At 44.8% G+C, this 13,058-nt stretch overlaps 1 protein-coding gene across 1 annotated transcript; it reads left to right on the top strand.

Moving 5' to 3' along the window:
• Positions 1-311: 311 nt before the first annotated feature.
• On the top strand, positions 312-8,187 carry GPR78 (G protein-coupled receptor 78). Its single transcript, XM_054824528.1, has 3 exons — positions 312-1,647; positions 2,172-2,285; positions 6,181-8,187. Exons 1-3 carry the CDS (start codon positions 980-982, stop codon positions 6,416-6,418), a joined length of 1,020 nt encoding a protein of 339 aa, XP_054680503.1. The 5' UTR covers positions 312-979; the 3' UTR covers positions 6,419-8,187.
• Positions 8,188-13,058: the final 4,871 nt, after the last annotated feature.

Here is a 13,058-nt window from a genome sequence, read left to right as displayed (position 1 = left end):
CTTCCAAGGGGCACAGACGCTACCTTTTCGACAGATTCCAGGAACGCTGTATGCAGCCGGTGCGCTCAGGGTGCGCCTGAGCACAGCGCAGGGATTAAACTACTAACAACTCCTCGCCAGGTCTGATCCTTCCTGAGCTGCGCATTAGCGGAAAGTTGGGCTTCCTGTTGCTCTCGCCTGCGGTCCGGGAGTGGATCAGACCGACTCCGCGATCCCTGGCTGAGCCTGTGCCTCGCAGCCGCTCGTCTGCGCATGAGTCGCCGCGGGAGGCTCCGCGGCTGGAGTATTTCAGGGGCCGGGCACCGGGGGAAGATGCTCAGTGCCTGAAGGAGGCCGTGCGCCCGGCGGAGGGGGGGGCCCGCGGCGGGCCATGGAGAGGGCGCCGGCGCGGGGGGCACCGCGGACCGCGGCCTGAAGCGAGGGCGGCGCGGCCGTCGGGGCAGCGCCCGCTTCAGCACCGCGGACAGCGCGCAGCCGACACCGCGCCTCCGGCTCCGGCACCCGGCCCCGCTGCCCCTGCCCCGGCTCCGGCACCCGGGCGCCCCAGACCCGCTAGCCCCGGCTTCGGTCCCTGGGTGCCCGACCTCCCTCCTACCTCCGGCTCCGGTCCCCGGGTGCCCCGGCGCCCCTGCCCTCGGCTCCAGCTCCAATCTCTCCGGACCCCGCTGCCTGGCACCGCTATCAGGGTACCCCGGCACCGCTCCCCCGCGGGTCCTCTCCCCTCTGCCCCGGCCGGCCGCCCAGCCCCGCTCCCCTCGCCCCTCTCTCTGTAGCTTCGGCTCTGCTCCCCGCCCCCTGCTCCTCTCCCCACACCCCGCTGGCCCCGGCTCTACTCCCTGCTCCCTCGGTCCCCTGCCCCCCGGTCCGCGCCGCCGGCAACATGCGCGGGCGGCCGCGGGCGGCGGCAGGCGAGGCTGCGGTGCCGGCTCGGATGCCCCCTTCCTCCTGCCCTCGCCCGCTCCAGGCGACCCGCTGAGAGATGGACTTGGCAGGCGTGCTGCTGGCGTTGCTCCTCGTGCTGGTGCTGGTTGTTTCTCTGCTCTCCAACCTCCTGGTGCTGCTATGCTTCGTCTACAGTACGGAGATCCGCAAGCAGGTCGCCGGGGTTTTCCTGGTGAACTTATCCTTTTGCAACCTGCTCCTCACCGTCCTGAACATGCCTTTTACCCTGCTGGGGATCCTGAGGAACCAGCAACCCCTCGGGGGCTGCGTCTGCAAAGCGGTGGGTTTCCTGGAAACTTTCCTGACTTCCAACACGATGCTGAGCATGGCAGCGCTCAGCATCGACAAATGGATTGCAGTGGTGTTCCCCTTAAGCTACACCAGCAAGATGCGGTATAAGGACGCTGTGATACTGATGGGCTACTCGTGGCTCCACTCCCTCACGTTCCCCTTGGTATCCTTGTTTTACTCGTGGGTAGATTACAGCAGCGTTTATGCCTCTTGCACCTTGCACCTGAAGGAAGAGACGGAGCGGAGAAGGTTTACAGTGTTCACCATCGTCTTTCACTCCACCAGTTTCATGCTGTCGCTGGTGATCTTGTGTTTCACCTATTTAAAGGTGTTGAAAGTTGCCCGGTTCCACTGCAAGCGGATAGACATTATTACCATGCAGACTCTGGTTTTGCTAGTGGATATCCACCCCAGGTAATGCGTGCGCGTTCGTATTCACAGCCCCGGGGCACTTGCGGTAGGTACCCCAGCCGGAGAGGATGTCCTGCCTCCCCAGCACCCCTTCCTGCGCTCCTGCCTGCCCCGGCCACATGGCGAACCCTTCTGCTTCCAGTTTCAGACGCTGCTTATAGTGCCAGAAGACAGTGGCTTGTGCATTTGTAGCCTGCTAGTTTAAACGCTAGTCCCGCTCACCGGGTGCTCCCATTTGCCCGAGCTCCCTTTAACAGGGAGCCAATGCTTTGGTGAGTGCAATCGTCCCCAGGCGCGGCGGGGCCGGGGCTGCCCTTCCCCGGGGGCTGCCCCCCTCCCGGGCCGGGGCTGCCCTGCCCTCCCCTTCCCCGGGGGCTGCCCCCCTCCCAGGCCGGGGCTGCCCTCCCCTCCCTTCCCCTGGGGCAAGGGCTCTCCGACCCGGAGCGAGTCCTCCTCCTCCCCCCGGGCTCACATCTCGCCTCCTCGCTCCTTGCCTTAACCCACCGACTGCTCTTTTCCCCTTGCAGTGTGAAGCAGCGCTGTCTTAATGAGCAGAAACGGAGGAGACAGCGGGCTACCAAGAAAATCAGTATTTTTATAGGGTCGTTCGTGATCTGTTTTGGTCCTTACATTATCACCAGGTTAGTATCGCCTGTTGGGGTGGCGGACTTTTCGGGCCCGGTATGCTCTCTGATGCACAGGTGCCCGGGGGGACCTACAGCTGATTTTGGGGTGCCAGAGCCTGACGGAGACCCGGGGCCGACCCTGCCCGCACGCTCAGCCTGCTGGGCGAAGCCTCGGCAGCCTCTGGCTCTCCTTTTCTCATTGCAGCCAGGTCTGGGTGCTTCTGCCAAGAGCAAGAGGCTTTTAGGACAAGTACCAGGAATTAATTACATGCCAGTGGGAGATGAAAGCAGTTTAAAAGACTCGCCACCCTTCCTTATTAGCACAACCCGAGCAAAAGAGAGGAAAGTAGACAGCTTTTCCTGATTAGCTCCGGGTTTTTTTTTCTTTTTTCTTTTTTTTTTTTTTAAGGCATAAGGCCAAGCTTGCTGCTATTGGAAGCTGAGGTGACTTAATTTAAATTTAGCCAAGCTGATAATGTGTCAGATAAGCTTTGTGTCTGGAAACATTAATGTCTGTAAATATACTGCTAATGGTGCAGCATGGGCTTGTGATGAGGTGTAAGAGTTACCTCTGAGGAAAACCAATAATTAGACTTTTAAAATGTATAGGAAACACCATGCTCCTCAACTGGCCAGAATTATTGGCATCCACCCTGGTGGTTTGCACCTTTTTAAGTAGTCATGCATCATTCTCATTCCGTACTTGTATAGTCTTTATACAACATATGGTTATTATTTTTAAATCTTGCATAAATCAGTGAACTGGAAGCCAATGTAACTATATCGATTTGCAGCACCTCAGGATTTAGCCTTTCATCTCTAAAATAAATGGGCTACATCTTTCACAAGTGATTGCTGCAAATATTTCCCACTTCACAGTGTGTTCAAGGCACCTTGAAGAGAACTGACTTCTGTCGAGGAAGGTGCACTAGTCTGCAAAACCGCCCTGGTGAGGGCTTCCTCAAGGTTGCTGCCAAGCTGCCAGAGGCTGCAGCAATGCCAGCTTACAGAAACTGGCCAGCTAAAGCGCACTGATCTTACACAGTCACACGCACACATATATATAGGCCATTTATGATCATTGTCCTTTTCTTACACAGGTAGGGGGACAGATTTAGGCCAGCGCACAAAACCAACAATGTTTTTTAACCTTTAGGATGACATTTATTTCAGTTACCATTTATATGTTGAAAGGGATTCCTGACTGATTGCCTGGATAACTGCATTTTTTTCCTGTAGTTGAAAGGATTATTACAAATATTAACATTACATCACAGAGTTAAAAGGTTAATTGATCACTGTTCAGTACATTCTGAGTCATTTTCTATTCACTTTTGCCATAATCAGGATATAATTATATTGAGCAAAGTGGATTTTGCCATCTTCTTTCGACTCAGCAAATTCCAGCATTGCCACATTTTTCAGGGTGGAAATATTTCTCATAAACTTCTAAAATAAGTGACTTCCTTCTTCAGACCTTGCATTTGGCAAATGGGAGATGGTGCATCTTCTGTGTGTGACAAACTGGTGCCTCCTATGTCATAGAGAGAAGACTGAGGGTTGGTTTATGTTAAGGTGTGTGTCAAGGTACAGCTTCTGCCTCAGTCACAAGGACTGAATTGGTTCAGTGGCAGCAAAATGGGATGTATTCAGGGAGGACATCCTCAGAGGCTCCTTGCTCCATAGGTGAGACAGTGTCCAGGCAGCACTAGATAAATGGTGGTGGTGGAGGTGAGGTTGGAGGACCTGCTGCCATGCCCATTTCTCCATTCTTCCCCCATTCCATTTTTTAGGGGGTGGCACTGAAGGGATCACTGTGGAAGCAATGTGAAAGATATCCTCCCTCTTTTGTTGCTCTTTGGCTTGGTGACGCAGGTTGCGTTGTGAGCTCAGTATTTCCTCCTCATTTCAGAAATGTGAATGAGATTATGATCATTAGCAATATATTCGTCTGTTCACTAAGAGCAGACAGATGAATTTCATCTTTTTTGTAACAACACTGAAAACAAGAAAATGATACTAGGATGCATTCAGATGGATATTTCTAAGGCTGACTTGATTTGGCCAGGCCCTTTATCTTATTAAAATCTGTGTAATTTTTCTTCTGTTGGCTTCAGTGCAATTATGTTTGGACCCATAATACATTAAAGGGAACACATAGTAATGTATCTATTTTCTTGATTGAAAGATACCTTACTCTTCTTATTTAGTGTCTTTATAAAAACATCAATCATGTGAATATCAAATGTATATTTCTTGTATCAGGATGATACACAGGATGGGATAAACCCAAGCAACCATGCAGCAAGTGTCATTTATTTTACATTTATTTCTCACATTTTGTGTCTTCCTGTTCTCTGTTTTGAATTTACTGGAATTTTTTCCAAGCAGCTTCAGACAGAAGTCATCTGGTTTTTAAATGCACTTGCCATAGGAATGATTTCACTTTTACACATACAAATAAGAAATTTGCCTGTCAGAGTTCAACCACTTGTTGCAATGTTCAGTCCTAGTGCTGGTAAGTCAGCTTTTCTATGCGGAGGGACTGGAACAGCTTCAAAAGTCAACACCCTGCAAGTTGGGACGTCTGTACTTTGGAAAGTGGCCAAAAGGTTCTTCAAGCCTTGAGAAAGCTGCTGATCTTACATCTTCAAACAGTGATGTTTTAGAGTACAGAAAAGGGTTATTTTATCTCATGCTAGTTTTGTGGGTTTTTGGGGTTTTTTTTCCTTCTGGAATGAATATAGCAAAATAGTATATTCTTGCTCCTGCAAAAGGCTTCACAGAAGATGTACAGATAATAAAAACTTCTCACCCTGTTCTTTCCACCCTCCTGGAGAGTTTGCCTACTGCAGATGAGCTGTATGTGCCAGACATTTGCTGGAATAGTCTGAAGGTTTGCTCTCACTTCTGCAGAAAAATTGTTTAACTTAGTTGCAGTTTCTCCCCCTATGATTAATACACCCATCTCATCTGAGGTGCTGAGGCCACTAATCATCCGTGAAGCACAGACCAAGAGACACAGGTTTGGAGACATCTGGCTGGTCATATAATGATGATAAAAGTGTTGTCTCCTTGTTTTCTTTGGCCAAACTAGTGGTCAGTCAAGTGCACGCAGAAGCTTTCACAGGTAAGTAGATGGAGTTTTGCTCCTAAGTATACTGTGGGATTGCAAGTGCCACCCAAATCTCTCTGAGACACTGCCATGTTGTTCTTCATACTACAACTGTCTAACATGAATCCCCTTTGCACATGTGACAATTCACAGCAGTGGTACAGTGCAGGTCCGCTGTTCTATATCAGAGGGGGTGGATTCAGCAATCTAGACCAGGTATCATTTGAGATGCTGCATAATATCCGAAACCTTTACATAGGCTGCCAGATATGACACAGGACCTAGAGAGGACCCACAACTCCCAGGAGCAGCAGCCCGATCCCAAGGGTGTTATGCCCAAATGCTTCAAGTGTCACTAGACAGCTGTACTTAGGCAACCGACTTGAGTGAGCCTGGATGCCCCAAGTCACATGTGTCTATCTCAAGCTTGCCATGGGAGAGAGGTAGTCAATTATGTCACTAAGATTTTGACACTTACCAGCACAACAATTCAGAAAGTGAGCATTAAACTGCAGCACTTTATCTCTGATGTATGGGAGCATTAACATTGAAAACACACTTTTTCTCTCTTTCCATAGAGGGAATGATTGTTGTCTCCCAGTGGCCTTGCTAGGAAAGTTCCCTTTGTCTCTATTGAATCCAAGGAGTAAGTAAGTACAGGGCCCTTCTCCTGCAGGGACCGCAAACTGTAAGAAAATAAGTGTTCCTTTAATGTTTCACGAAGCATGAGTTGAGCACTGGGCTCAGCGTGAATATAACACTCAAGTGTTTCCATCTCTCTTTAATGTTTAACAGGTTGATAGAGCTCCTTCCTTTTGTTACCATAAATTACTACTGGGGAATCATAAGCAAGTGCCTGACCTACAGTAAGGCTGCATCAGATCCGTTTGTTTACTCACTTTTACGTCAACAGTACAAAAAAGTTCTGATCAACATCGTCAATAGGATACTTAAGAGGGACCTGTATCCGTCATCGGGGTACAACAGCTCTCTTGACACTGAAAACGATTACTGCTTGCACAGAACAAACTAACAACATGAAAAGCATTCCCCTCTGAGTGAGACAGGTGTTTGCTGCTGCTGGAAAGCTGCCTTGTCCCTCCTATGCTGACAGGGATGACAGTGTCTCCAGGATGTGAAAGCTGCACTAATGCGATGCATTTCATTGTGGACTTTCATGAAAGGCTCTTCCCTGGTCTGCAGCCAAGTACAATATATGGCAAAGCCTTGCCCCTGGGTGAATGGAGTAGGATTGAGGGGTTTTAAGAGAGCCTTTAGAGGCTCTGGAGAAGCTTAGAGAGCTTTTAATGTTTCATGACTGAAGACTTGGTATGTTTTGGAGCATCCCACATCAGATGTGATATTCCAGCATCTTCTGGGACCACAGGAATCCCCAGGTTGGAAGGAGTGGTTCAGAGTCCTCCGTGCTGCACATGTAACTTGGCAGCCCCGGATCTGCTCTGTTAGTTTCGAACATTACAAATAAGTCTTTTAGTTGATTGATTTATTGTATTGGTGCCTCAAGTGAGTGATATGGGTCAGCACTTAGAATCTGAGATTGTTATTATTATTATTATTATTTATTACTAGGCATCATGATTGTAACATAGCCTTTAGGAAGTGGTACATATATTTGATATGCCAGTATTCTATCAAGCATAACCAAAGTCCACATATCTGAGTTACTAATATTTAGCACTTCAGTGGTATGTGATTACAATAATTGCAGCAACAGTAATGAAGACATGTATGGAATTTAGTTAAATAGCACTGTAGTTCCATCACTGAGCTAGTAGTCCTATTCAAACAAGCTTTTATTCAGAAAAAAAAAATCAGTTAGACAGTAGAAGTGACAGATACCACTGTGTTTAAGATACATTACTTCAGAAGCTATCTGTTTTCAAAGAACAGGCTAAAATATATTAATTCTTTTTAAGGGATATATAATGTGTAAAATATTTCATGCATTGGCTATATTTGGTGGATTGTAATAATATTGTACAATCTTTTATTTTATAATGATCAATTAATCTGGTGATTTTAACTGATACCAAGTGACGTCTGAGAGATATTATAACAGAACTGCTGCCAAATGCCCAGAAACGCAAAGCTGCTTTATTATTATCTGTATTTTTCTCTTTTATTTATTTTTAAATTTAAACAGGCTTTGAAAAAATGTGGGAATTATTTTTTAACAATATTCCTTTGATTATATAAGACATGAATCAAAATATTCTATGGCATTCAATAAGCTACTATTTTCTAATCAAGTACATAAGGGGAAAATTAAAGCAATTCTAAAATATATTTTAAGAAAAAAAAAAAAAAGAAAGAAGACAGTAAAGAACACTTATTTTTTATGTAACAATGGACTTGACCCTACTAAGCATTGAGAAGGTTATTCCTGGTCAAACTAAGCATATAAGCATGTGATTAGGCACAAATATTATTTCCTTTGAAGTTAACAGCTCTGTTCCCATGCTGAAAATGAAGTACACGCTTAACTGTTCTCTCAAACCGGTGTTGAGCAGTCAGCACAAGGAGAGGGTTTTTTCCCACCATCCACAATGAGGAAGGAGAGCGCCTTACTGCAGTCCCATTGAAGTCAAGGAAAGGTGATGCTGCGTAACAAATACAATGTTCTCTTATCTCCTGCTTTTAATCTCTGAGGCCTTTCTGATGTTTCTGATTTTTTTTTTTTTTTTTTGCCATGCAAGTACCTTAGGCCTCTGTGTTTTGCATCTATAGTTCTGCCTGTGTTTAAATTGAATGTACTACAATGGTTTTGTCTTCTTAGTAAAGTATTTGTACTCTCTCCAATTTTGTGTAAATACAGTATTTCAGAAAAAAAAAAAAAAAGTTGTCTGTGGAATCTTTCCAGTTTTACTGTCTTTCTGTCTGTCTGCACGTGCCTCCCCCATCTGCCACGCCACTACAAAACCTGATGCTTCAGTCTTTCATTTCAGCTGCAACATAAGGCCCAGGTATCTCTGGGGGTGGTGGGAGGGATGCTAAACAGTTATTTTTCAGTTAGTTTTGTGCCAAAAGGTTTTGATAGACTACGGCATTTATCTGTAAATAAATATGAGTTTAATGACACCTACAATTGTTAGCTTACCTTTGGTTTCCTAAACAAAATGGCACTCATTTTAAGAAAGGAACATGTAACATATAGTTTAGTGTATTAAATTGTCATCTCCAAGACATATAAATGAAATATAGCTTTACTTGGATTTTTTTCTATCTTAGTATCAAGAAAAGAGTAGATGAGATGAGAAAAATAATAATAAACTTTAAAGCTATCACAGTAATAAACTTCTAAAGCTATCAAATTATAAGCCCTATTTTAAAGGTATAAACCAGAACACAGTTAAACTGCTACATCTGCTATTAAGTTAATTAATGACTTAATTCATGTCAGTTGAGAGTGCTGTCATGCACACACTTTACAACAGCACTCAACCTCACAAAGCATTGAACATTTCCAGATCATCTTTTAGATTTCATTTCCATAGAGAATTAGGAGCCAAGATCTACAGTATGCTCCAAATGTAAAGACACCAGAAACTACGGAAGGGTGAGGACGCCTGTAGTCCTCTCAGTCTTGATTTGCAATGCAGTTTAAGTGCCTTGTTTAGCATTATCAGAGGGCATCATCCTCTGGTTAGTACGTACAGCCAGTTCTGCAGGTAAATTTTTCTTTCTCCCTTCTCGTCGCCACTCCCCACCAGAGAAGGGCTTGCTCTGCTCTTCCAACCCAGCAGGAAGCGTTCACTGAGAGGTCTGTTTCATTCCCCCAGCTTCCCGACTCAGGAAAAAGTCCTGTTAGCTTGGTGCCTTATTCACCATGCTCTGGGTTATTTGGGGGTGAGAGGAGGTAGGGGAAAACCACACTTTGCCCCCATTCTTTGGGATGCTGCAAAAAGGATCAAAGGATTTAGTGCTATACTGGAGGTGAGAACTTATATCTTACACGGTGGGAGCATTCACCAGAGGTGGCAAGGTTGCGGATCACCTCTTACCGATATTTTAGGTAAAACAAACATTGGATACACAGTCCTGACCGTAGGGTTTAGTTTGCATCAGATTTCCAAAAAAGCCGAAGTGTGATATCCAAAATGGCATCTTGCCATTGACACACTGTTGCCAACTCAAAGGTAGTGCTCCAGGAAACTTTGTCTGGATTTACTGTCCAATGGCCTGGAGTGGCTTTTGCTAGGAGACAAGAGACTGGCAAATACCTGGCAGGTGTGCTGTGGTGTTGGAAATGCCACAGGGCCAGCAGGAACTGCCCAATATTATGACTTTCCCAGCAGAAGGAGTTGTGACCCACCTGTGGCTGCTTAGAGGAGACTGTGGTGAGTTGTTAAAAGAGCGTATGAGAGAAATATCATTTCCTTAGAGCAGTAGCAGCAGGGCCCAAAAAAGCTCCTGGGCTGTGTTTTTTCAGTTCCTGGTTGCAATCTGACTCAGCAGAAAAGTCCTCTCCCCTTCTCCAAGCTTGCATTTTGGCTGCAGAGACTGGAGATGAGAACTGCACCTTCCCTGGGTGACACCCTCATCCTAATGGCAGGCAGAGTATAAACTCTGCAGCACAACAAACCTTTAATTAGTCCATGCAACTGAGGAGAAGTTCAACTTCAATTTTTTCTTTTTTTTTTCCTAACACCCCTCCACCAAATTATTTCCAAGCCTGGTAATTTGGATATTTTCTGGCAAGATCCAGGATGAAGTTTTGAATGTGCCTTTACAGAGGAAGGAAGCAACTCTGTGTGCTCTATTTCCTAGTACTGTGACACTTATTTATCAGAGAGTCACCTCTTCCAAAGAAAAAAGGAATTTTTTTATATTTTTTTTTGCCTAGCATCGATATTGCAAGTTAAATCTGAGACTGACAGTCAGACAGTGTTTCTGAGGCAATAAAAGTGAAGCAATGCTTAGACTACAGATTCCCAAAAGGTTTAGGTACGAGCAGGATCCCAGCCTGCTAAATCCTGACAAGATGGATGTGCTTCAGTCCAAGTGCCAAAACAAAACTAGTTTTCTTGGGTTGTGTGATACTGAAAACTTATGTGTCTCTGAGGTTAGATGGCAGCTGAACAATGAGGACCTTGGGTTCTGTGAATTTTCACTCCACAAATTCCTTACCTCACTGCAGAGCAGGCATGTTTTCTGGGTAAATCAGCACCTAATAAACTTTTGCAAATAGTCTGTGCAGCTCAGTGATTACTGAATACATATTTACCTTGTCTTAACGTGAGTAATGGTGGTACTGAACATAAATTTCAGAGCTAATTGCAATGTTAGGCTTATTGCACGGTTAAGCATGTGGGAAACAAAGTTCTTTAATGCAAGTGCTTTTACACAAACAGAATGATCATGTTCTTTACAATTGTGGGTTAAAATTTGAGCTCTTTCAGAAATTTAGCAGCATTGAGCCTTGTTGCATAAAATGACCTGTGACAAGATGTTCATACTCATCTAAGTAAAATGCTTTAAAAAAAAAAGCAGACCTAACAAAACCCAAACTGAAGAGAACTATCCTGCATGAGTGGGAAGGTTTAACTACATCACCTGGAGGGCATATTTTCTGCTGTATTTAAGGGGTTTTTTTCCCCCAAAAAAATAATTATGCGCACTTGTGCACGCAGAATGAACAAGCAATTGTGTGTCTGTCTCAAAAGCACATGGCATATTTCAGGATTGTGAAGTGCAAATGGCTGGTTCGGTCTGGTTCAGGAGGACACCTGGTTTGTGGGAGGTGTTAATTACACAAGTAAATTAGAGGTTCTGCTTTTTATTTTTGGAAAGCAGGTCCAATTAATATTTAATGGCTCAGCTGGAGACACAGCAGAGATGACCTTAAGAAAGGTTGTAAATATATGAATGTCTTTCTGTGCCAGAAGCTTGGGAGAGCAAAATGTCACCTGGCACAGCATATGCAACCAGCTCCTTCCCTGAGCTGGAACTGCTTTTCCCTGTGGCTTATGGATGTGACACAAGCCAATGACTGGTCCCATTTCTGCATATCCCTGGTTCTTCTCCCTTTAACAGCAGGTTTTCCTTGCCAGGACATGAGGCTGCACGATGCAAACTAGGTGCTTCTGCTCTTTTCTGTAAGTGAGCAATGCATGAACCATGAGCTGCTCCCAGCCAGGCTTCTCATACATTCTCTATGCAAATGAAACATATTGCAAGGCATGTATGTTAAATGTCATAGGGTCCATACGGTTAAAGGTATTTTTGAGCGTTGAGAACTACAGATCATTCCAGTCCACTCGCCACTTTTTTAACCAGATGCTTTCAGAAATATTGTAAACCATAATTGAAGCATCTTTATTTCTGAGTTCAATCCACTATCACGTACTGTCTGTGCAAGTTGCTGAGCAGCCCATTGTGGACAGTAAAGACTCTCCAAACAAAACCCAAAACCATCCCCTTTGGGTCATAACCTAAGTTACTTGTACTGTTTCATCCATTTCACTGCATCCTGATTTAGATCAAACTATCCAGCATGTGTTTAAGTTTCCAAATTGAAAATTTAATCCAAATGGATTGAAATCTTGAAATGCTTTCCCTGGTCCTCATGCCTAACCTTAGAGTAGCTTCACTTAACTCACTTTCTCAGTTTCTTTTTTTTTTTTTTTCACTCAAGGCTTAGCACTCTAATTGTATTTCAGTGGAGCCTGACCTTAAGTGGCAGCCTCATTACTACCTTCTTTTCACTTTTATAATTCCTGTCTTTACATATCCAACCACTCTGTTCTCTTTACTTGCAGCTGTCAGCCCTGAGGCACATTTTCAGAATGTTTTAGCAAAACCCAATAAATTGCTCAGTGCCTTTGCTCCATGGCACGGGACAGGAGATTGGGTTTGCATGTGCATCTTCATAAGAATATTTTAACATGTTTTAGGTGTTCTGTTTCATATTTGTCCTTATTCATGGTAAAACAAAATGTCGATTGGTGTTATGTGACCTTTGTTTTACAAATGACTGCTGATGACTCCTTACAGGTGCATAGCTCAGACTGGCTTTCAGCTTGAAATCTGGCTTTTCAGCTAATCAGACTCTTATTGTTGTCATTGCTGATGAAGCCTGCTTTAGGCATTTGAAATATATTTTGGGCTTTCCACAGAGTAGTCTGAATACTTCATTATCTTTTTATTCTTACTACCTTGCTGGAAGCCAGGGAGGTACTAGAACTGTTTTTCTCAGGAGACCTGAGGCACAGACAGATGAAAGATCACACAGCCAAGAAAGGATCAAATTGCATGAAACACAGTTTAGAAGATACCTAGGAATGGAACACAAACACTTTCATGCTTAATCTGTCTGATCTGTTGCTCAAAGTTTCTCAGGCATATAAAAATATGCTTCTCACAATGGCTGGGGACACCTCTGAGTTGATAGTGGAGCTGAATTTCTGGGAGAAAGCTATTTAGGATGCAAGATCAAGATGTTTCTACTCCCATCCTGAGGAGCTTGCCACGCCAGCACTATGTAAAAAGGAATGACAGGCACCTCTTACTCATAAAACACAACTCCATGTGTTGAAGCCACAGCTCCCTTTTATGCTCTTCTACATGGAGCTTCAATGGTCTTCTCTGGGTGTGAGATTTCAGGCTGGGATCTCTCTTCTCCTTGGAGAATGTTGCTTTGGTCAGGCTGGAAG

Source organism: Grus americana, chromosome 4, assembly GCF_028858705.1.
Source record: "Grus americana isolate bGruAme1 chromosome 4, bGruAme1.mat, whole genome shotgun sequence".
NCBI lineage: Eukaryota > Metazoa > Chordata > Aves > Gruiformes > Gruidae > Grus > Grus americana.
Note: the sequence above shows the minus strand (reverse complement) of the source record. Positions and strands in the feature narration are given on the sequence as shown.